Raw genomic sequence first — 23,507 nt, 5'->3', positions numbered from 1 at the left:
GAACTGTTCTACTTACACACTATGTTAAACAAAAACCTCTTGCACCTATTATCAGTAACTAAAAAATATGAATAAAATAGATCTATTTCTGTAAACTCATTTTAATATTCTTTTTTTCCTTAAAAAATCAAATTATAATTCTGCAGGTCCCAAATGCCCAATTTGCCTGCAATTAGTTTAAATGAGTTGTACGTCAAATCAAAACAGGGCATAAGTATCCAGATACTATTTTTAGTTTTGCTAGAGTCATATACTTAAAATGGCTCTAACACTTAACCCACATACTTAAAATAACTTGTAAGCCCTAGAATAGTTCTTTATGCTGAAAAATCACATAAAAAAAAAAAAAAAAAACAAGAGAACTTCTAGACTGTGAGTAAAAACTCTTGCAGATGCATGTAGGTTTTCTGTTAATACAATTACTTTAGACTCAACTATGCTTTCCAATTTGTTCCTTTTTTTTGTTATGTAAATATGCAAACAAACCCCTCAAATATGTTTTTCTTCATTACTGCAACACCGGCAACAAGCTCACTTTAGGCAAGGATTAGAATCAATTCCCAAATAAAAAATTCCCCTGCACAAAGATAACCTTTTACTAACCCAACAATGACGCTCTTCCAGCCAGAATTATTTGAAATATTTGAGTACACTTAGCTTAACGAGCACATGAAACTTTTTTGTTGGATCACTTCACTTATTAGTGGCACTCTTACGTCTTCTAAAATAAGTGGTCCACTTCATACAAAATATTTTAGCATCTACAAAAGTTTCATCTTACAAGAAACTATTTAAAGCTACTACTAATATGAAAAAAATACGCCTATAAACAAAACAGTAAAAAAATGCTGTATTTATTTGTTCACCAAGCAACACAATGGAATGACAAATCTCCCTTTTTATCCTCTTCCAGAGTTTTCTGGGCTCCAGGCGCAGATTACCCGGTGGTGTAGGTAGATGCACAGTGACCTGCCGTTTGAATGCCCTCCCATGGCCGTTACCTGATGAAAGTTCATCGCGTTGTCGGCTATTACTTAATCCACAAAGCAAAAGGCAATACCGCTGCATTAGATCTCCTTGACACCAACCCACCCTGTACAAAATAGATGTTTCTCTCCCTTCTACCTCACCTGCATTTAAAATACCACCTTGTGTTCTTTCGCATTGCTGCCACCAGCTTGCAACACTTCCACAGCCACGAACTCGCTTCTCCTTTCCTGAAAGGATTATTAGCTAGGAGCAACATGATCTAACGGGTTAATGTACCATTTTTATGGCTTCTAGCCTCACAGAGGAATTAATTTCAACTTTAAACATCGGGTTTGCAGGATGCAAACGAAAGACATCTTCTTTGAGCTGCAAAGCAGTGTTTTTTGTTTCCCTCATAAAGAACGTTTCTAAACTTGCCCTCTGAAAGACAGCCTTCATAATACGAGGGAAATTAAGGCTGAAAAACTTTCACATTGAGAAATAACATGTTAAATAAAAAATATTTTTTAGTATCTGTTATTATTTCCTTATGTGTTCCCCTTCCTTCGCTTCCCTTGGAGTATTTCCTCACTTTTTAAGAGATGGCTTTTGAGAATACAGAAGAGGAGAAGTTTGGGGGAAGATGAATTTGGAGGAAACTCCTTAAACAGTTTGCTTGTCATTTTGGTTGCTGGCTTCAGTTTTGAAGAAATGCAATTCAGATCAAACCTAAGCTGAGCTATACCACAAGATGACCAAGTATTGTTAGGGCTGATTCTTATTAAAAAAAACAAACAAATAACACCCCCTGGAAACAGATACTTTTGTTTGGTTTTCAACTATGCTTTATAGTGCTTAGCAATAGCCCATTAATGTTTTTAAGCCTGAAGTTTAATGAATTTATAACTTTGACTATATTTTCCTCTAGAAGTATCTCTCGATTCTTGTAACTATAGTCATACCAAGTCTTGATTTTCCATCATTATATTTTACCAAGCCTAGAGGCAGAATTTTCACACCAAATCTTACATCAAAGTGATTAAATCCACTTAATATTCTTCACAAGAAAAGGTGCAAAAATGATTTTTTTTTTTTAAGTTCTTACAGAACAAGAATGACAGTGTTTTTGGTGTACACCATACATAACTGACCAACTAGCATAAGTTCGCAAGACTTCCGTGTATTTGTCAGGCACAAAAAAAAACAAAAATGGGCCCTATTAAGAGACTTCATGCAAACTTTTTTTGCACATGTCAGGTATTAAGAAGCAGCCTTTTCCAATTGATTTCATCACTTTATTAATGGGTGACACTACCTAATAACAAGTTTTACCCTCACTGAATATCAAAAGAAGTGGTTGAAGTTTTGCAGTAAAATCTTATATTCAGGCAGCCAGATATTTATTAAATTGCATAAGAGAAAGAATTCCTTTTATTAAGGACTAAATTTGAACTTTCCAGCTGCAAGGACTTACACATGCTATGTATCACAACAGGCCTAAAATCCCTCAACATAAATTTGTTCTATAGAAGGAATAACAAGGATTTATATGCCTAAATTAAAGCAGACAGGAAAGGAATAGCAAAGAACCTGCAACTCATTTTGATGAAAAAGAGAAAGATGAGATTATTTTTCATGATTATTTTTCATGGAAAAAAAATAGGGATAAAAACAAGGATGATACTTGAGTTTTCTGCCAGGAAGAAAGCAAAACGGAACCAGACTGGAAAAGCAAGACATCAATACACATCTAATCACTAAAAGCTAAGTGAACTATTTTAACGCTAGCTTCATATTACCAACATTTTCCTGACAAAAGGGTGTTACATAGTTGTAAGAGAGCCTATTTTAGGGTCACTGACTTCTGCGTCTGAGAAGCTGCAGTTAGTCTTTCAAGATTTAGCTCAGAAGACTTTCTTTTACCCTTTTAAGTACTTTTAAAACCCAAGAGCAGTCACACGTATTATCCAGAAAGGAAGGATGGGCTGAAATTTAGAGGTACCACACTAGAACTCTAAACATGCAACTCACTCACTAGCAATGCCATGAATTCTCTTCGTGATCTGAAGCAAAGTTACATATCTAGCCTAGATACTATATTGCTCCACATTTGATCACAGAAGTGAATAATTTTAGGAATAACACTGATAAAAATGAGATGAGATTTCTCTAATTTAGCCTATGCTCCTCTGCTGTGACAGGCTTTTAGAATAGGAATATACACAACTTTATCCTTCAGTCTCGACTGGAAGCTTTATAAAGCTCCCCGTTTATCACAATCAGTTTTATTTCCAACATTTTCACTGTCAAAGCAGCTTAACAAATTCACAGAATTTTATGTGAACTTCAGGTCTGTTATAGCACATCTGTATAAAGAGCAGCACAAAAGCAACTCTTGCTGGTCAGTTTTATGAACGTGGGCCAAGAGAATGCAGAATATTGTTTATTGCTATTGTACGTTATCCTCTAAATAGGCATAAAAAATACTTCAAAAACAAGCGCAGATCAAACCTATTGTTCTAACTGAAAGAATAAAATATGTTCGAATTTTAATAATCAGATTTTATTAATTCCATCCTTTTACAATTACACTAGATATTCCCTTGGTAAACTGTTTGTAAGGCTGTCTTTCAAAACATAAAATCCACCATATCCTATCCCCCCTCAAATTAAAGACATTTTAAATAGAGTATAAATAGAGCCATTCTTTTAAACATACGAACATTAAAGAAAATTGTTTTGAAAATAAACAGACAAGGATGTTTTCATACTTATTACAGAAAACAAATCAAAGAAACAAACACTTAGCACTTTTTAAAGTGATGCCCTAATAAGGCACTTGAACACAAACTTTCTAAAAGTGGCACAGATAGTTCTTAAGGCATCCATCTTTGGTGTCAATCAGAAAAAGGAGCTAAATGTATCATTTATATTTAAAATCAACTTGGATACACTCTCTCCTGTTTCCATATTAATCAGAGAAAAATTAAATAAATACATAGAATGTATTACTGATGCACTAAGAAAAAAGGTTTATTTGTAACAATACAGTAATGTAGAGTAATTATGGTACTCTCAGCTGAAGGGCTACTCTCAGCAAGAAGTTTCTCTGAACCTCACTGTACACCCCCCAAAAGAAAAACAATCAACCCCCCTGAATACATAAACATCTTAATGTTACACACCCACTTTTAATAAATTTTATGTCTACTCAAAATTATTACTTGAGTTTCCAAAAGGTACATCAAAAACAGGAATAGAACCCACTCCAAATATAAGTTAACTTGTAATGTAATTGTCCATTTTACCTGTTTAATATGAGATATGGTGGCATCTCGAGGGACATCCAGGTTGATGTAGATTCCAGTGGGCAATAGGAAGTCCACAGATATTGAGCCATCAGCACCAATCTGTGAATCCACTGCCCAGATGTCAAAGCTGTCTGTCATGGCAGGAGGCATTATGGAATCTCAACAATATCATAACCACATGGCCTTAGGGGGAAAAAATAAAATCAAAATTCAGTATACTTAACCTTTTATAATTAGACACATATTTTAAAGTCTTTGGAAAGTTTACGTAAGTCTGCTTGTGCAGCTCAACTCACAAGTCTGGGGTCTCAAATGCCAGTATTGCAAGCAGGTATGTAAAGTTTGTTACTTATTCTATTTAATATAGTAAGTAATATTGCCTTGGTAAAGTATTTCTGTTCAGGTGTTTATACAATTAAGAATAAGCTATAAGAAAAAAAGTCTAGTCAACCCAACACATCAGCCTAACCTTTTCTGTTTTAAATAATAGTCAGAAACTTCTATAGGAACTATTAAAACTTCCAGATGAACTGGAACACAAAACAATCAAAACAGTTTGTGAAAAGACAGATCATCTGCTATGAATTCAACTCATTGTGAAAACTACTTCCACCACCGGGTGGGGGGAAACCCACTGTGCAGTCTACTTCAATTCACTTTTATTCAGCCTCCTGATTACTCATCCTTTACATTTCAAAACATTTTTAACTACTGTGAATACTACTTCTGGCTTTTCTGACCTTTTAAGTCTTCTGTTACCACTCTCTACAGTCATGTTTTCCCTCCAACCACTGTTACACTAAGCATTAACCTCCTCTTCATCCACTCAGTGCTTTTCAGCTCACAAAGCAATAAGTAGTATTGTAAGATACTACTGAAAATCAGTTCTCCAGCAAAGACCGAGCAACTTACCTCTACACCCTTTAAGGTCTTGGTGGAAAATATGAGATAAGGGAACCCACCATTTGTAAAAGATAAACCAAGCTGTGCAACACCACAACTCATACAACTTCCCTCCTGCTTTTATTTTTAATCAATCCTTCCCTTCTCTTCTGTTTCCCCTTCTCACTCTGCCATCAGGCCTGGTCTGCTTTAACAGAAGATATTTCCCCTGCTACAATTATCAGCTGAAAAAGCAGAATGTTACCAGTTCACTAAGCTACTGCCCCTTGTAGTAGCAAATTTACACACGCTCTTTGATGCAACTGCTCATCAGAAAATGGGGGAAAAAAAAAGCACAACAACTTTCTGAAATCTAGTCACTCCTGGAGGCTACACTGCTACAAAGTCAATGTTTGACATTAAGACACTACACAAAACTCATTATCAAAAGGTAATCCTTTCTAGAAGTGATAAACATCATAGGTATACCCAAATACAATTCAGGATTACTTGATTATCTGTAACTCTATTGCATGACCAAGTTATCATATTTTTTCCCCCCAAAGCAAGCCGATTGAAAATCTTTTTATAGCTCATTGTAGTTGAGCCCACCACAGAAATCCAGGAGATGGACTACATTTTTCAGAGGTGCTTCATTCCCCTCCCTTTCCAGCTTCTTATGAATTTTCCTAAACCAAGCTGTTTTATAAACAAAAAGCATAACACCAGCTATTATATCAAAACACTATGATATGCAGCAGTTAATGCTTCATTTACAAAAGGTGAAATTATCTGATGTTCCATTTTCACATAAATTGAACCCAATTTAAAATTCTAAATTAAAAAATGGAAGGCCTTTAAATCAACTGATCCACTGTCTCATGAATCATTGTCTTTACTGCCAACAGGGATACAAAAGTGATCCCATGGAGAAGTCTTTTTGGAATCTTCTGCTTGATACTGAGAGCTTGCCTTGAAATAAATAAATCAATAAATATAGGACAAAGCTGAACATGTCTACAATGAATAATGTGTGTCTGAAGCACAAAATCAACTTTTTTTTCTTTACAGTTAAGGAAACTATTATATTTTGTGCACATTAAAGTCTGTTGATTGTTAACTATTTTACTGACCATCCTTTTTTTTTTTTTTTTTAAGAAATAGTATCATTTAAAATCGGCATTTTATAATATCTGCAGTCCATTTTTCCTCATTCCTAAATTTAGAAATGGTTCATTTGACATTCAGAAAAATTCAGGAAATTGAAATCTCCAGTTGATAAAGAGCTTTGTAATAGGTGGCTAGAGAAACTTCCTAAAGCTTATCAGCCACCAGCGGAACAGCAAGTCCAAACCCTGCACAGAGCTCTGCTAAACACTCAAAGCTACTATTTGGTACCGCAGCTGTGCTACTATCAGTTTGCCAGTTAAAAGTTGGCTTAGATATAAAACAACAACTTCAAGTCTCATATTTAACTGCCATGTAAATAAAATACACCGACTAATGGGACCCAAGTCATTTCAAAGCCTTTCCATTCAGCTCAACAGAGGTGGTAAGGACCCAGATAGACTGCTGACAGCCCCTCCTGTTACCACATCAAAGACGTGGCTCTTTTTATTAACATTTTGCTCATATTAGCTAAAAGAGAAAAACAATTTTCTTTAAAAAAACAAAAAGCTCTAACTTTCAGAAGACAAATGTAATGAGAAACATTTTTTAACTCTATTTAATATAAGCAAAAAGTAGGGAGCTCCTATTATCATCATCATTATTGAATAATAGTTTCTTATCATTCGGTTCTCATTTACAGTAAATCCGCTCAGTTACATTTGGTTTTGCTGAACCAAAACATGAAGAACTTTTTTGTGGGGAGGGAGTGGGGGTAAAAAATAAAGCTGGTGACAAGAACAAGTCACACAGGACAATGTTTTACCTTAATTATCAGATCTTTACAAATCCTTCTCTTCACTCTTCACAGTGACTGGTATCTTAAATTTTGTTATAAACAAACAAACAAAACCTGGTCTCTGTTATGCAACACAGACTATACTATTAGTGTAAGATGGGATCTGCTTAGAAAAACTTGAGAAAACAAGTGGTTACATATTACCACTCATATCTTTACTAAGGTATTTAAACACGGTATCATTTGTTTTTGCTCATCCAGCTACTCCTACCCATAATATCTTGGCTGAAGTTTTGTTGCAGCTGACAATAGTAGCTACAGAAGAGTCACTTGAGTGATCTAAAACAAAAGCTTTCTCATACTGGTATGCGCACACACGCACGCACACTAAGTCTACTTTGAGTTGCCTCCTTCAGTCATCACGGTAAACAGAAGCGGTACGTCCACTCTGAAGCATTGGTTTAACAGGTACAGTAGCAAGGAGAATGAAATTAATTGGTTCAAAATTTCTTTTTTAGTTCATCACGATTCTATTTTCATCGTCTTTTGGATGTTTTCCCACAATATTTGCAATTGTTGAAACCACTTCAGTGCTTCAATGAGCTTAAGATGTTCAAAGAATTATGAATGCTACATATCTTATGACACAGAAAATAAAATACAGAGTTATAAAGTTACTATTCATTTACAATTGCCGATTTTCATAATGGACATCAGAAACCTTTTAAATCCCATCTGTAAGGGGATTCAGTGAGAAAGGAAAGAGTAACCATCAGCGAGCCAGAGCACGCTGGGAAGCAGCTCTTGCTTTGAGGTACTTAACATTCCCTTCCCCAGTGAAGCAGGTTAGCGTCTCTTGGCTCAGTGTCCGGGCGTGAACGTGGTTTCCACCAGCGGCCGACGTCACGGGGTCAAGAGAGAGCAAGTATTTATACCGAGACCGGCACGGGTTGCCAACACGAGGCGGCTGTGAGAATGAGTCACGGGCTAAACCGTAGAACGTGCGGCGGCACTGGTGACTAACCAGCAAGCTCGCATCTAGGGGCTGAAACAAAGGCAGAAAGCCATCTGGATCACGAGCAATAACACAAGGGAGGTTTCAAACAACTTCCAGCTAAAGGGGAAAAAACCCAACAACCAAAATAATAATAAAAGGCTATTTCAGGCTCTCAACCTCACAGCTATTCTTGTCTACTGCCATTGTGAAAACAACTTCTCATACAAAAGAAGGAAGTAATTAAAATAGTACTTAATCTGGGCAATTCAAGTATCTAATTAATGATTATTTAGTAGTGGCATAGCTCAAACCTAAATGCTTTTCTAAATTGCAAGTACATAATTTTGATAGCACAAGAAACTTCCCATAAAGTGTAAACTCGCTCTAAACTTCAAGCTATGCACTTCAGATTTGTTTTTTCAAAAAGAGATATATACATATACACACACACGCACAAATACACATACGTATACTGCTCAAAAATGCCTTTTTTTTAAAATATGCTGCCAGTCCTGAAAGGGGTTGCTAAGATACACAGAAAGAAAAACAGATTAGTAGACCATCTCCAGGAAAAGAAAAAGAGAAAGAAAAATCTAACTCCGATCTTTGTATTTGTATGTTTAACACACACAAAAAAGAAGCCCTACAGCCAATTATATCAAACCATGACAGCTAGTTGCAATTTTTCTACCCATAGCGCTATGTACCCGGTATGCACATCAAGCATTAAGACCGAAGTACCACTTCAAGTTTTCAGCATCTGGACTGTAAACCTCCACACAATGCCATAAAAGGGTTCTCAACACACTCAAAGCGAAGCTATGCGATACTACGCCAGCCTCACGGGTTGCTAGAGAGAACGTCTCCATCCTCTTCTCTGCACCACCCGGTTCTGCCTCCCTCCCTTGCACCCACGTCAGCACACATCAAGCCTCTTTCTACACAGGTTCAGCTTATTGTTCAAGCGAAAATAACAAATAATTTTCTTTCAGGTTACTGAGCTGAATCAAGTCGCAAAGGGATCTGACGAGTGCCAGAGCTTGCAATAGGGAAGGAATGGAAGCAGGACCTCCTCCTTAACAACAAGCCTCCAGATTGTGCCACAGCGTTTCAGGCAACTAAAGCCTCAAGGTGCCTTTTTACAGCTGGCTAAACTGATGTAAGGTCACACTGCCCTTTCTGTTCAAGATGGCCTTCAGACCATATAAGCACTTAGACAACCACACTGTCAGCAGGATTACAGAGCTCATCCAGCTGAGACTTTGGCATTTCTTTTTTATCTTTTTTTTTTCAGTCAAAATGGCTTTCTAAGCAGGCATGTTGCACAAACGCAGAAAGGTGGTGGTGGTAACACCCAACTGGGAACCGGGCAGGACCTTCCCTTCTGAGAGCAGGCCAGAGTTTGAGTAACTAAGCCACACTTCAAAACAGACTTTCAGGTGCTTTCAGTTCTGAGAAAGAACACCCAAATAAAAAGACAAGTAAAATATTACATGCCTACACTAAAATGAATACCTAACAGAATTCCAGCTAGGTAAAAGGGGAGGGAGGGAACCAAGTGAACCATACAGCAAGTTAAAGATTTTCATCACTGATTTCTTCTGTAAATATTCACTTGTCTTGTCACTGTTTAGCAACAGACCAGACTGTTTCATTGCAGAAACCATATGAGCTATTTTTACCTTCATCATTGATTTCCACAGCATGTAAGAATTTCCTCTGTGAAATCAATGGGAAAGCCACGGAATTGAATGTTGTCATCTTGCTGCACTGTGACTTTTATCACTTGATAACCAGACATTTTAAGTAGGAGAGACCAGCCAACAAACCATGGACTGTGTATGGCTTACCAGAACAGCCATGTGCTCAGATTTTTCTGTTGTTCTTAAAAGGATTTGCTATATCTAGGCAGACTGAATGAATAGAACAGTTTAATTCCAGAAATCAAGAAATCTTGTAGCCTTTTCTTCCCTCCAAACCGTATTTTATCACCTAACCAAAGGGGCCACAAGCAGGCTGGGAGCAGCTACCAAGAGCAGGCAGCTTCCTCCTGAAAAGTTAATCCAACCTGCAGTACGGTGTTCATCAACATCTAAAAGGTTCCAAGCAACATGACTGAAATTAGACACGTGTTTTTCTGTGAACTGCGGTCCACTCCTTTTCCCCAAGCAAAACACCAGACTAGAAGCACGTGTGCCTGGGCCGTATAGCATAGGTACAAAACCACCATATTTGTACACACAATGTAGCCAAAATTTCTGCCAAGTGTCAGTCACAGGAAGAACCGCTGGAACAATTCACGACACTAATTAACAAGACGCAGGCACTCAAGAGTATCCCCAAGTGTTACAAGACTCATCTTTCAGACTAAAGAATCAGTAGAACTTCTGAAGCTCTACCTATGAGTTGGGTTTACATTCCCATACTAAACTCAGTTGTTCATCTGCTTTGGCTGAGAAGGTAGGTGAGACCAGTTTGCAGCAGACTCCATTCCACAGAACTACATCTGTGACTGGTGCCCTGGGAAATGGGAGGGCAGGGGCCATTCTGTACCTCGCAGTGGTCTGATACTGGGCCAGGCTGCCCAGAGCGGCTGTCGGGTCTTCATCTTCACAGGTGATCAAGACCCAACTTGACAAGGGCTTGCACAATTTCATGAGAGTTGCTTTGAGCAGGAGGTAGACTAGATGACCTCTGGACATCCCTTCCAACTTAGACGAATCTGATTTTTTTACGTGTCAATAGGAAGGGTCATTAAAATTTAAGAATAATTGGTGATACATACCAGAAGGAGTTAGTATTTCAAAATGCTGGCTATATTCTGCTTATGGAGACATGAAGAATTCTGAAGCTAAAATTCAATCTATAAATTTAACAGTAATCCATGTATAACTCCAACAAAGATAGTAGAAAACAGTATTATTATGTTCTGAAAAGTTATAGCCATTTATTCAAAAGGAAGAAATTCAGCACTGTCAAGTTCTGAATGGTGAGCTAAAAGGAGTTGAATGTTCTTGCACCCTTTTATATTGTTTCTCCTCTTTCTATCATCACCTCTTCTAATTTCTCCATCTCTCTTTACGCCTTAAATTATATCTCAGAGAAACTGTACATTTTAAGTGATTTAGAAAGCTCCTGGCATTCACCCAACATAACTGTGTTAAGATGTCAACATCATCTACTTATCTTCTGGCAGGAAAAGAACTATGTTGGTTTAGAGATATTGAAAAGAAAAAAGTACGATAGGAAGAAGCAAATTAAAAGTTTTTGTCTTCTCCCCTTTGTACAGCCTTTCAGCAGCTAGATGAAAACTATTTTACATCCTTTAAAATAGTTTGTCATATCAGCAAAAGACCAGAGGCATTAAAAAACACTCATAAACTGACATGGATCATTAAGTTATCAACACTCGATATTAATCGGTGTCAGGTAAGTTCTTCTAAAAACCAATATACTGAAGAACAAGCACTAATTCTCAGATTTCAAATTGTGTCATTGAGTTAGAAATTCTCCTTTACACGTGAAATTACTAGAAGTCTCCTATCACTCATCATTTTATTTCTATTTTTCTTTTATTTCAAACTGAAAGAACATTAGTGTCAAATCCAATGCAACACTGATATATTATCCAGAAAAACTATCAAAAAGAATTATTAATAAAAGACAAGTAAAGGAAGCTGCAAGGAAGCTAGGAAATAAATACCCATACAGCAGAGAACGTTAGGGGAAAATTCTGACACGTTCATTTATATCCCATAACATTTAATCCCCTGAAAGCCTCACAGCCCCATGACACCCTAGACTTCAGATAATTCTTTAAAAGAGATTTTATACATCTGAAATGATACTACCTATTCCTGAAACATAGTATTGGTTCTCTCAAATGAAATACATTATCCCAAAAGAATACCAAAAGATGTTTTGCTGGGTGAGGCGTGAAACCCACACAGTTAATTTCCATATGAATTAAGTTTCACTTAAGTCACTTCTTTCAAAAAAAAAAAAAAAAAGACACATTTTAAGGCTGCATAAATACTTATAGCTCCTCACATCAAGTGTCATTTCATGTTCAAAAGTTATAATAATCTTAAGCTTAATAAATGCAAATTTGATTTATTCTTCTTCTAATTGAAAAGATGAATATTTACAGAAAGGACAAAGATATCGGAAACTAGTTTGCTTTGATTCACTGAAAACAAAGGGCACTGTACTTACCCAGACTTTTACTTTGCTTTATATAATAAATTATTACTACTGTTAAGCACCACATTCCAAGATGACCACCACTGCAATGAATACAGCTTTTTATTTACTGCTTGCTCTGTCATGTGACAGTCAAGGGGCTAAAATAAAGTCTTGTACCAGCGAAAGCAGTTGAAAAGGGCCACCCTACCCAGACACACAGGAATATTCTTTAAACAATGTCTTACTGTCCAGAACAGACTAGATGGCAATCTGACCGCAGTAATTTTCTAAGGAACAGCAGCAGCAGCATATCACATAGTCTAAGTAGGAGAAGAAACACTAAGCACTTGCACAATATAATCTTTGTCATCATTTTTCTAACTACGTAAACATCTAGTACTATAAAAAGAGCAGCAAGCCATGAAGGAAACATTTGAGAACAAATAAGGGAAAGGAATCTAGCAGCAAAGCTGGAAAAAAGAGTTAGGAAGGTTTATGTTCTAAGGAATTTAAAAGAATTAAAAAAAGAACAAAGTGAAAACTATTCCTTCTTCATATTTGAAAAAAGTTCAGATTTCTTCTGAAGACCTTGATGAAGTAGAGCAGCATGCCAGCTGTTGGCTCTGTGATTCCTGAAATCACAGCAAGATCACAGCTGCTGCCACAGCCTACAGGTTTCTAGGTCCCAAACTACTACTCCGCAGTCAGGAGACTAGCAGTGGTCTCAGCAGTCAAGCAGGACTCCCAGCCTGCTAACGTCTGCTATAGCCACACCGACTGTAACAGAAGCGCCTCGGACTCTCCTAAGTCACCATTTCCTGCATGCAACTTCACGTTATCCCTAGCTCGTTTTGAGGTGGTCCGTAGTCAGAAAAGGGCCAGCCCATGCTTTCCGCCCTCCCTGTCTGCTCCCCACCTCCCTAGCCTCCCGGGATGGGGCGGAGGGGACCACCACACACACACGCACGCGCGCAGTTATTAGTTTTCCATCAAGTCAGGGAACAGGGAACTGACCCACGCTGTGCCCAAGCAGGCACTCTGTCTGAAGGAAGGGGCGCAGGTAAGAACACTACTGTCCCCATCTGGCACGAGCCACAGGGGTGAAACTAGGAGCCACGTGAAGCTGCAACCTCAACCTCTACAACAGCGGTGTTTAAAGATTTAGCACGACATAAAAACCACCCATGCTATAGTATTTGCTGTTCGTTAGAACTCACAGGCTAACAGGATACATACTAGCAACTGTCTTTAAAAGACGGAGTCTAATGCACTGCCAATTAAAAAGTTTATTCCACAAATTATTTCATACCATGCCACTGAACTTCCTATATTCCATAAAGGGTGGAGCCACTCGGGGCTCTGGCCTTCAACAACCGCTTAGATAGAGTTTGGTCTAAAACTAATACAAATTTAAATAGAAATACAAACAACTCAATTGTAAATACTAATGTTTACATCAACAAAGCTAAGAATTTTCCACTACAGGAATTTTATGGTTATTTTTGTACAAAGCAAAGAGTTTAAAGTATTCAAGACAACTATAGTGCAGCCTGGGAAGTTATTTTTAAAGATCATGAGTTAGTATAAATATTTCCTAGCAGTTTACTTCAACTGCCACATAAGCTAGTCCTATGGAATGGAAAATTGAGTGTCCATTTAATCAGGATTCCTCTAGAAATGAGAATAAAAATATCACCATTTAGTTATCTAAAAATATGTATCTATAGGAAACATGAACTGCCATATTTAAATGTCATTCCCTCACAGAGCTTAGACTGGCACCAAAACAGTAATCTCCCAGCTATCAGGTCTAGATTCTTTCATTCTTGTCATGAAATATAGATAATTTTTCCACAGCCCTTGATTTTGTTTATCTTTTGTAGTTTTATTTCTGTGTATTACTCTGCTATACTCATGGCAGTATGCACTAAGTTTTAAAAACTGAAGCCAAGACTTTTAAACCACATTGAATGAAGTTTTCACTTTGATATTAATGCCTCTAAACAAAAGTGGCCCAGTTTTCAAAAGATGCTGAGCCCTGAAAATTGCAGTCTACTTCAGCAGGACTTGAGACATGAAAATAATGCAAATATGTTAACTGGCTTCAAATTAAAATTTAACTTAAGCAACCTGCCTTGACGACCTCCAGAGGTCCCTTCTTATGCAACTTACTCTATGAGTCCATGAAAACAATTTTAAAATTAGCATGTAAATGAGATTATCATCTTTAGAAACTTTTTCCTGCAAAACAGATCTATAGATAGATTTTTTTTTTTTTAATAGTATTACAGACTCAGAAATTTACCAGAACTGGTTTAAACAACAAGGATGAGAGGAAATTACTTCTTACGTTTGCTTCTAGAACATACAATTTAAAGGAGGTAGTGAAAAAATGCGACAGTAGGAAAGTATCAGCCAATTCTTCTCAGGCAAGTAAACTGAGTTCCTGCTCTCTCTCTTTCTCTCTAAAGGTTATTCACCATGAACCAAGCTAACAGATGCAACTCAAGTCTCAGGCTTTTGGTAGACTTCAGACACTTCACAGAGTACGTCATTTCTAACTAATACAAAGTGCAAAATTAGCACAATGGCTTCTCACAGCTATCATGAATACCTTTTGCCCTATCTTGAAATTTTTTCAGAGATCTTGGTAAGTTTTCAATAGCAGCAGGCAGAGACGCATCTGGTTTGAGGACCAATTCTGCATCATGTTCTCTAGGATACTGAAGTGGGCTAAAGACCTAGGAAAAGACTAGACCTGGTTAATTCACAACCTAGATAATTCACCTTTGATAATCTAGATCACTGCAGATATTGTACATACTAGAGAAAGATTGGCATGAGGCATTAGAATATATTGAATTCTGTTTAAATGTCTTAAAAATACAAGATCATCTCATCATTAAATGTTTAGTAGATTATTTATATTAAAAAGGTTGGTTCTGAATAGCTTAACTCTTAATCATTTGTAGTTTTTGCATTTAGCGCTTGAATTTAGTGCCTTGCCTAATACCATACTCATAGCACTGCTTTAACCTTACTGAAATGGAGCAATCCAAGGCGTTCAGAGGAGGTAGCTAGCTTCTGCTAAGAAAATACTACCCTTTTGTTCTGATCCCAGCCACATAGTCCTGTTGCTGCCTTGCATTGCCCTGCTCCAACTTCAGGGCAAGCTGCTTCCAGAAGCCAAAATGATGAAAAATGAAGAGTAACTAAAAGGGTGAACGGAGCTGGCACAAAGGAGGAAGAACTAGATGGCCAGGCAGTAGAGCGGGCAAAAGAAGAGGAAAGCTAACCCAGGAGAAAGACCTCATTTGAAGACAGGTGATTCGGACAATTCTCTCCAAAGCTGCATAACTCCTTGGACCAGAAGGGTGAAGACGTAAACAGAAACAAGACGCGTGATGGAGGACAGGGTGACAGTGTCTTCAGCCCCAGGGTTGCCTTGACACTTACACTTCTTAGGCCAATTATAAAAACAAACAAACAAAAACTCAGACAGTTTGAGTGAACTACTGTTGCTGAATCTCTGTAGCTCCTCATTCTGCTTTTAATATTCTTACTTTGATTTCTGTGTTACAAGAGGCAAAGCTATGACACAGAACCAGGTAAAAATAGTACTAAACAAGGGTGAATGGACAGAAATAAACATAGATTAGGATTTACAATTTTTATATATTTATTTACTTGTAAGGATTTTAAAATTCAGCCAAATCTAATTTCTATTAAGATGCTTTTATTATACCATCATTACTGGAAATTCTTCACCTAATGCTAGAAGAAACATTAACTAGCACAGTAACTAATTCTTTCCACTATCATATAGTGCTCTCTTTTGCAGGATTTGGTATCCAGCTGTACCCACTTCTCCCACTGTCCAGACACCAACTGCCAGAATCCAGTCCCTTGGCACAGTGAGGCACATACCACACCAGAACTACAAGGCAGGACATTATGTCCCTGGTTTACAAGCACTGCATACTTCACTTTCTTCTGTGGGATTCTCAAGCTGATTTGGATAAGTACACAGGGAGTCTACACCATGCCAGTGACCGACAGAAGAACTCAATGGCAATGAAACCACCTGGAATTAACTTCAAACACCTTGGCCTGGAAGTCGGCTCCAGGTTGACTGTACTTCTTCAAGAAGTAGAAGCTGGATATGTCTACATGTGCACGCACACACACACACTGATTCATGTCAAACAACTATGCAGAGGAACCAAAGCTTCATGTGCTTGATCCCCATCTTTAATAACCTAAGGATGCTTGACAAGAAGTGTATTTCAAATCAAGCAACTAATATGGCTTCTCAAATTGTTGCGGGGAAGGGAGAGGGAAAGCCTCTCAGCACTGAGATTCAACTCAGCTTACCAAACAATACCAAGACTCATTTTAATTAAGCAGCATGTATACAAAACTACAGAAATTCAGCACTCAAACACACATTCCCCTCTCCCCAAAAAGAAGCAAAACAGAATCCCAGGTTATACATCTGAACACAAAAGCTTGGGGCTTTTGTTCTGATTTCAAAAAGTCCATATAATGTGCCTGACAGAAATCTGAAAAGATACATCAAGATTTGGAGTTGTAATTTTATTGATTTATATTGCACTAAGTAAACTGCAGCGTTGTGTTCCCCCCCCCCTCCATTTACCCTTTCACCACACAGGAGTTATACAAGATTATCTTTCATAGTTCCCCCCCCCCCCCCAAAAAAAAAAAATCAGAAAAATATTAAATCATCACTAATTCTGCTCCCTGGTGTTTTCCTTGCCTTTTCTAACACTCACAGAAGTTATTTGTTCCACTATAAACCAGAAGGAAAGGAGGAGTAAACATTTCACTTAAGAAACTTAAAAGATATGATTATTATTTAATCTACTTTCAAATTGTAAAAATAGACCTATATCATTGAATTTTACCAGCAGTCAACTAAATGTTTCATTCAGCTATTAAAATGTTATGCCTCTAAATTATGAGCTAGATAAGTTTCTACTAAAAAAAGGAAGACCAGAAATTGAGGTTTTCCTATATATAGATACCTCTAGACAGGAAGTAGGAGACTCACTTTTCAATCATTTCTGATAGTTCAATCAAAACCTTTAGGAGAGGTGGCTATTCTCCAGCACAAACAGATTTTATGCATCTAGAAAGATGAGTTTAAAAAAATAATAATAATTAAAACTAGTGAAAAATTAAACAGGGGTGAAATTTCCTCCTAAAAAGAGAGGACAGTACAAAATACAAAGCTATCACATAAACAGACTATGTTTAAGTTCCATTGACTGAGATGCCATAGATTCTACAAATTAGAAATGTTCCTTTTAAGGAGAAAAGAAAAATTTTAGACACTTCATCAGACTGGACATTCTTCCTCATTGGGTCAATTGCTTATAGAGAACAATTTGGTCTGGATTTTTGATCTGCATTTAGATGTGCAATTAGTTTTCCTGCATAACTAGCTCCAAGGTCACCCATACAGTAAGACTCAGAAATGCTTGTTCACAGCCTTTTGTTGTACAAACAGGATTGTTCAATGCTGAACAAGCACTGAAAGAAATCCAACAACGTTGGATTCTATGTACCTTTTTCGTGACACTCACTTATATAGACAACTTGAAGTATAATGTCATCTGAGGAGAAAAGAATAATCCTAAAAATTGCCTACAGTCATGAAGTTAAAGGTAATAAAGCTGAAAATAGTCCTGATCATCCATTGTAAGGTTCAAAAATAACTAAAATCATTTCAGAATCACAGAATCATTTAGGTCGGAAGAGACCTCTGGGAGTCATCTAGTCCCAGGCTTGGTTTCAACTCTGAAGCTAAAGCATGTTGCTCAAGGGTTTGTCCAGCTAATTTTGAAAGTCTCCAAGGATGGAGATTCCACAGCCTCTTTGGTAACCTGCTCCAGTGCTTAACCACCTTCACAGTAAAAAATTTTTCCCTTATATCCAACTGCAAGTTTTTTATTGCAACTTGTTACAATTGTCTTCTGCTTCTCCTCTGCCTCTCAGAAAACAGTCTGCCCACTCCTTCTCTACAGCCTTCTTCCAGGTAGTGGAAGACCATGACAGGATCCTTCCCATCTTGCTTTCTCCAAGCTAAGCTTGCTCACCTGCTTTGAACACCATGTGCCCCTAAGGTACCCTACTTATCTCAGCAGTGGTCCTGCACTGGGCTTAGTCCAGTTTGCGAGCATCTCTTGTGCTCGAGGGCCTGTAACGGGACACAGTGTTCCAGGTACAATTTCAGAAGTGCCGAGCAAAAGGGAACAATCATTTCCTTTGCCTGCTGGCTATGCTCCTGCTGAGCTGGTCCAGGCTGTGGTCAGCCTTCATCACCTCAAGGGTGCATGGCTGACTCCTGCTCAACTGTCTGACTCCCAGAAAAGCTGCTGCTTCAGTAGGCAGTCCCCAGCCCTGGCTGTTGCACAGGGTTATTCTGCCCCACATGTGAGACTCAGCATTTGACTTTGAGACTTCATGAGAACATCACCTTGCAATTGCAAAATACCAACTTTGTATATTGATTGAAATCTGTATGAGTGTACAGAAAACCTAAACAAAAAACAGCTTTCAAAAATATTTTTCCAGAAAGGACAAACTGAAATTAATTTTGACAAGAATTAACTTGTCAAAATTAAGTATATAAATAGCAAATAGATATTATTTTATTCAGGCATTGAGACAGCTACCTGTATTTATCTTATGTTGTCTATTCAGTTAGTTAGACAGTTAGAAGACTAACTTTCACATGCAAGAGTCAACGAAAACTTCAGAGATCAGAATTCTAATACCAGTTAATATGAGAACCTTTCAAGATTATGTTTACTGACTACTAGACATACGGCCCAGATTAGTAACCAATATAAATTTGTACATGCTGACGTAGAATAGTAGCATTGCTTAGAAAAAGGGAACTAACACATATCAAACTCCAAATTTATATTTAATTGAAATTTAAATGTAATTTATTTCCTGCCTTGAAAACAAAAGTAATCAGTCAAAATAAAATCTGTTATTCCGGCAGCTAGAAACACTTCACAAAATTTTCCAAGTAGGAAAAGTTTAGCTGGTTTGACCAGCTTTCTCAGACATTCTCCTACCCAAATTATGACACCATGTACACATCCCTTTTTTTAAGAAGCTAAGAGTCATTTCCTTTTGGCAATAAAAGTAATAAGTCAAAATACTCTTCTTGTAAACTACAATTATTTCCCCTCTTCCCCTTTCAGTTCTAATGGCCAGATTTTCTCATTTCTAGCTACGCATTCAAGTATATTCCCAATGACTTATTTGGAATTACATTCACATATTGCATAGTAGAAGTAAAATCAGAGTCAGACAGAAAATTATGCAGTTTTTTCCCCATTTCTAACCTGTTTTTTCTGGGGTATGTTCTACTCACCAAGTTAGATACTATTCTAGGGTGGAAGGGCTCTGCGTCCTCCCTATTCAAGCTGTATTACTTTGCAAATTAGAATAAAAGGTTCCTCAGGCTAATGAGCAACAAGAGAAAATAGTCCTAGCCCAGTGATGATTAAGTCAGCTAACGGAAAAAGGAAAGATTTGAATACTTAGTCATCATTGAGGCTTAGTAGTTCACACATTTTTAGTTCAAACATTGTAAAATCTAGTAGGTTTTCTGATGCATCTTTTCATTAAGAAAAAACATTCAGTTTCACAAAACATAGAATGCTTGTTTATCCCTGCTGAACAACTTAACCTCCCAGAAAGGACACAATAATTATCCTGTATTTAGAACATTGATAGCTATAATATCAGTGAACACCATGTAGAAGTGTCAGAAGTGCAAAGTTACAGCTGAAAAACAGTCAGTTTCAAATTCCCTGGAAGATACAGGCAAGGCTTCAACATTTACCAACAACGCTGGGGCTACATGTAATCATGTCTACACTAGGTTATTCCTGGCTCAAAAGCATACCCATAATACACAGGCACCCGGAGAAGAACCCAGAGCCTACCTAAATTTCCTGACATACATTTACTGCCAACATTGCAGATGTCTCCTAAAGATTCCAAAAGAGCATCCTTTACCGACTGACTGACTGAAACGAATATGTAGTCATTGATTTTTTTAATTTAACCAAAACAAAACTAAATACTATCTGGTAACTAGGCTACTGATTTCATAAGAAATAAACAAACTTTAATACTTACTCCAGAGAACTTGCTCCTGTTTCAGTCCAACTGTTTAGTGAAGTTACTTTCATTAAACATCTTTTTCTTATTGCTATTCTCGTTTTCTTAGAAGGGTCCACAAGATGACCTAAACGTGACCTAAAAAAGCAAACACAATGTGATGTTATTAACCAAATGAGAAATTAACCAGTTCATAGTTGTTTTACTAACTCCTTGAACTTTCTTGTGCATAAATGTGTGATTAACCACACATTTCCATTCTCTCTGAATTCTGCAGTACCATATTCACATCATAATCTACTGATTAAATGAATCCTACATCCCCAAACTGTAATAGGTCACTAGAAAGAAAGAAAAAAGGAAAAATAAGTCATTTCTTCTAACAAAGTAAGTATTGTAAAACATGAAGTGTACCCAAATAGTCAAAAGTTATGAACAGAAACATCCGTTAGCTGCTATAAGGTTTTTGATTTCTATATAATCAATTTGGATTAAATCAACAAACATCTATTGCAATTAAAGACAACAGAAGAGGAATACAGATTTGCCTTTGTGCTTTTACTCTTGTCTGTAAGCTGACTTGGAAAAAAAGAAAAAAGCATAATGTCATATGTAGGTTTGTGAATTGTGGAAAAGTGGACTTCATGACACCATCGATCTCATGTTCCTATTCATATTTCAACCTGCAAAACAGCCGGAGAATGGTTCAATAGGTCTACTTTTTGTAGCCTCCTGCGGATGTACAGGAAAGGGATCTCCACAGAGCCAAAACATTCTCCGTTTAGCTATATTTTGCAAACCAAACTCTTGGCAAAATGAAACCGAACAAATGAAAATCCCCTCGAGAACAAAGTAGCTCTATTAGTTTGCACTGACTTTACCTGCATGCTTTTAGGGCAAGCCACAAAACACAAGACACGTAACTATCTTCCTCCTCCCATTAACATCTCTTCCTAAAACTCACTAAATATTCCACATTCATCTTGTAGGAACTCACAGCACAAAAATCATGACTGAGGTAGTGGAAAGGGCTAGTGGGTGGTCATTCTGTGCCACACAGAGTAGAACCTCTCTAGAAAGCAACTGTGAAACAACTTCATGTTTCTCAGACTTATGTGCGTGAGCAGCAACTATTTTTGCCTCATAGTCATTGAAGAAAACTAAGTTACTAACATACATGCAATTTTTTGACAACAGCCTGTTGCACATAAAGGTGTAAACTAGTCCAGAAACTTCTCATAATTGAAGTCAAACAGCCTACATCAGGCAACAGCCTAAAAAGGGAGACTAGAGAAGAACGAAGGGAGGCCTAACTGGTTTAAGAGCTTCCATGGATCCATTTGCAAGGATTCCACTGCCCAGGAACTTGCCCATGATTTGTGGCCCCTGAAAGCAAAAACTGCTTACGCAGCTTCTCTGAAGACCCATACCCTAGAGCCGAAGTAGGCTGTTATTTTAACTAAAAGCTGGATTCCCCAGGCTTCTAGAGGTCTGCGGATAACTAGCAAGCTAGTGACAAATCGAGACAGTGTCTCAGGTTCCCATAATTTAAATTCATGGGAAACCTATCAGTTCCAATATAGCAAAGAACAGTGTTTCAAAATCGCACATGTGCCACTGCCAGCATAAATGACATTATTTATCCTAAAACAACTCCTGTCTCTGTAGGAGACAGTTTTTTTTTCTCTGGGAAAACCACAGAGAAGGGTCCAAAATACAATGTGGGAATCATTGGCAAAATGCACAATACTAGTTTTCTAATATTAGCTTTGATACACTTGAATAAACCATGATCTTGTTTCTTCCCTATATTATACAACCTTCCCATTCTATTAAATTCATAAACAGGAACAACGTGTAACACAGATGTGTTGCCAGATTTGTCGAAAACAAAGAAAACCAAGGCACTAGTAAAACACACTCAAAAGAGAAAGCAGGCAGCAGCACTACTGCTGTAATTTCTGCTCTCAGTCTTCTCCTGTTTCGTTCTTTCCTTTCTCTTCACCCTATATAGTCCAAATCATGTCCTGAAATGAGAGGGCTGCTTGGCTCCTATCATGCTCCAGTCGTTCCCAACCGAAGTCAACCTTTTGCAGTGTCTTCACCTATAAGACACCCAAAAGGCAAGAGGAACTGGTATTCCTTATGTCTTATTAAGAACTTGAGCAGAAATGAAAGACCTGTTTTTGCATAGCAGTCAACGCACTGGTAGTCAGCTAAGGGCTAGCACAGCATAAAGTCTGAGAAACATCTAGGGTCTGTAAACTGTACACATTTAACAACCCAACATTGTGGATAGCTCCTGTCAAAGTTTATCAATTCATATCTTCCCCACAGCCTACTGCTTGCTAGATTTCTGCTCGTTTCCCTCCAGTGCCAGCTGCGCACTGTCCTCTATCCTACTGTCATAGCAGTTTGGGGAATTTAATCCATCTCTGTTGCATTTCAGATCTAGCATCAGCAATATGCTTCCTGCTGATCCTCTGCAACCAGCTGCATGTTGAGGATAGCCAGAATGGCTAGCCCTCTGGACCTTAAAACATTTATGCATTTGTATGCAAACAAACCATTTGCTACGATCTTCAAGTGCTACCAATAGGCTCCTATCTTCATTGTGGGATGACAATGCAACTTTCTTTTTCTAGTTTACTATCCTTTCATTTTTCAGTCCAGAAGAACAGAGTTTATAAGAGATGGTTATCAACGTAACTGCCGATCACATCATGGTCAGCCTTTCAAATCCTTCTATCTTCAAAGCATAAGTGGAAAATTTTTCAAAGGTGGAGACTACATGTTATCTAGCAGACCAAAGTACAAACTCTGTCACACTATTAACTAACATAAACAGCTATCAAGAACCCCAAATACGTAAGAAACATTCACGCATAACCTTCCGGGAACAGAGGGGGGATCAGAAAGATTAAAGAGAATTTAGCACCTGCCTCAAGCAGTGAGCACAAACTAGATTCTCTGATGTGCACATACCTCTTCCCCGTGGCATCGCCCTGGGGAACATGGAAATAATAAAACTGCCATTTGGACTTTTCCAATGGGGGTCTCCTTCACAAGCTTAGCCAAAAACTCAAAACAA

At 37.7% G+C, this 23,507-nt stretch overlaps 1 protein-coding gene across 3 annotated transcripts in view; it reads right to left on the bottom strand.

Annotated features, from left to right (window-relative positions):
* Positions 1–23,507, bottom strand: part of PIK3CB (phosphatidylinositol-4,5-bisphosphate 3-kinase catalytic subunit beta) — an 85,034-nt gene that overhangs the window by 44,312 nt on the left and 17,215 nt on the right. For all 3 annotated transcript variants that reach the window (XM_062582875.1, XM_062582876.1, XM_062582877.1), the window contains exons 2-3: positions 20,435–20,554; positions 4,278–4,463 (exon numbers count right to left, since the gene is read on the bottom strand). In XM_062582875.1, the coding sequence (XP_062438859.1) occupies positions 4,278–4,430 (153 nt within the window). In that variant the 5' untranslated portion in view covers positions 4,431–4,463; positions 20,435–20,554. The remainder of the gene's footprint in view (positions 1–4,277; positions 4,464–20,434; positions 20,555–23,507) is intronic.

This window comes from Rhea pennata, chromosome 9, assembly GCF_028389875.1.
Source record: "Rhea pennata isolate bPtePen1 chromosome 9, bPtePen1.pri, whole genome shotgun sequence".
NCBI classification, from domain to species: domain Eukaryota; kingdom Metazoa; phylum Chordata; class Aves; order Rheiformes; family Rheidae; genus Rhea; species Rhea pennata.
The sequence above is the reverse complement of the archived record's forward strand: the minus strand, read 5'-3'. Positions and strand labels throughout refer to the sequence as shown.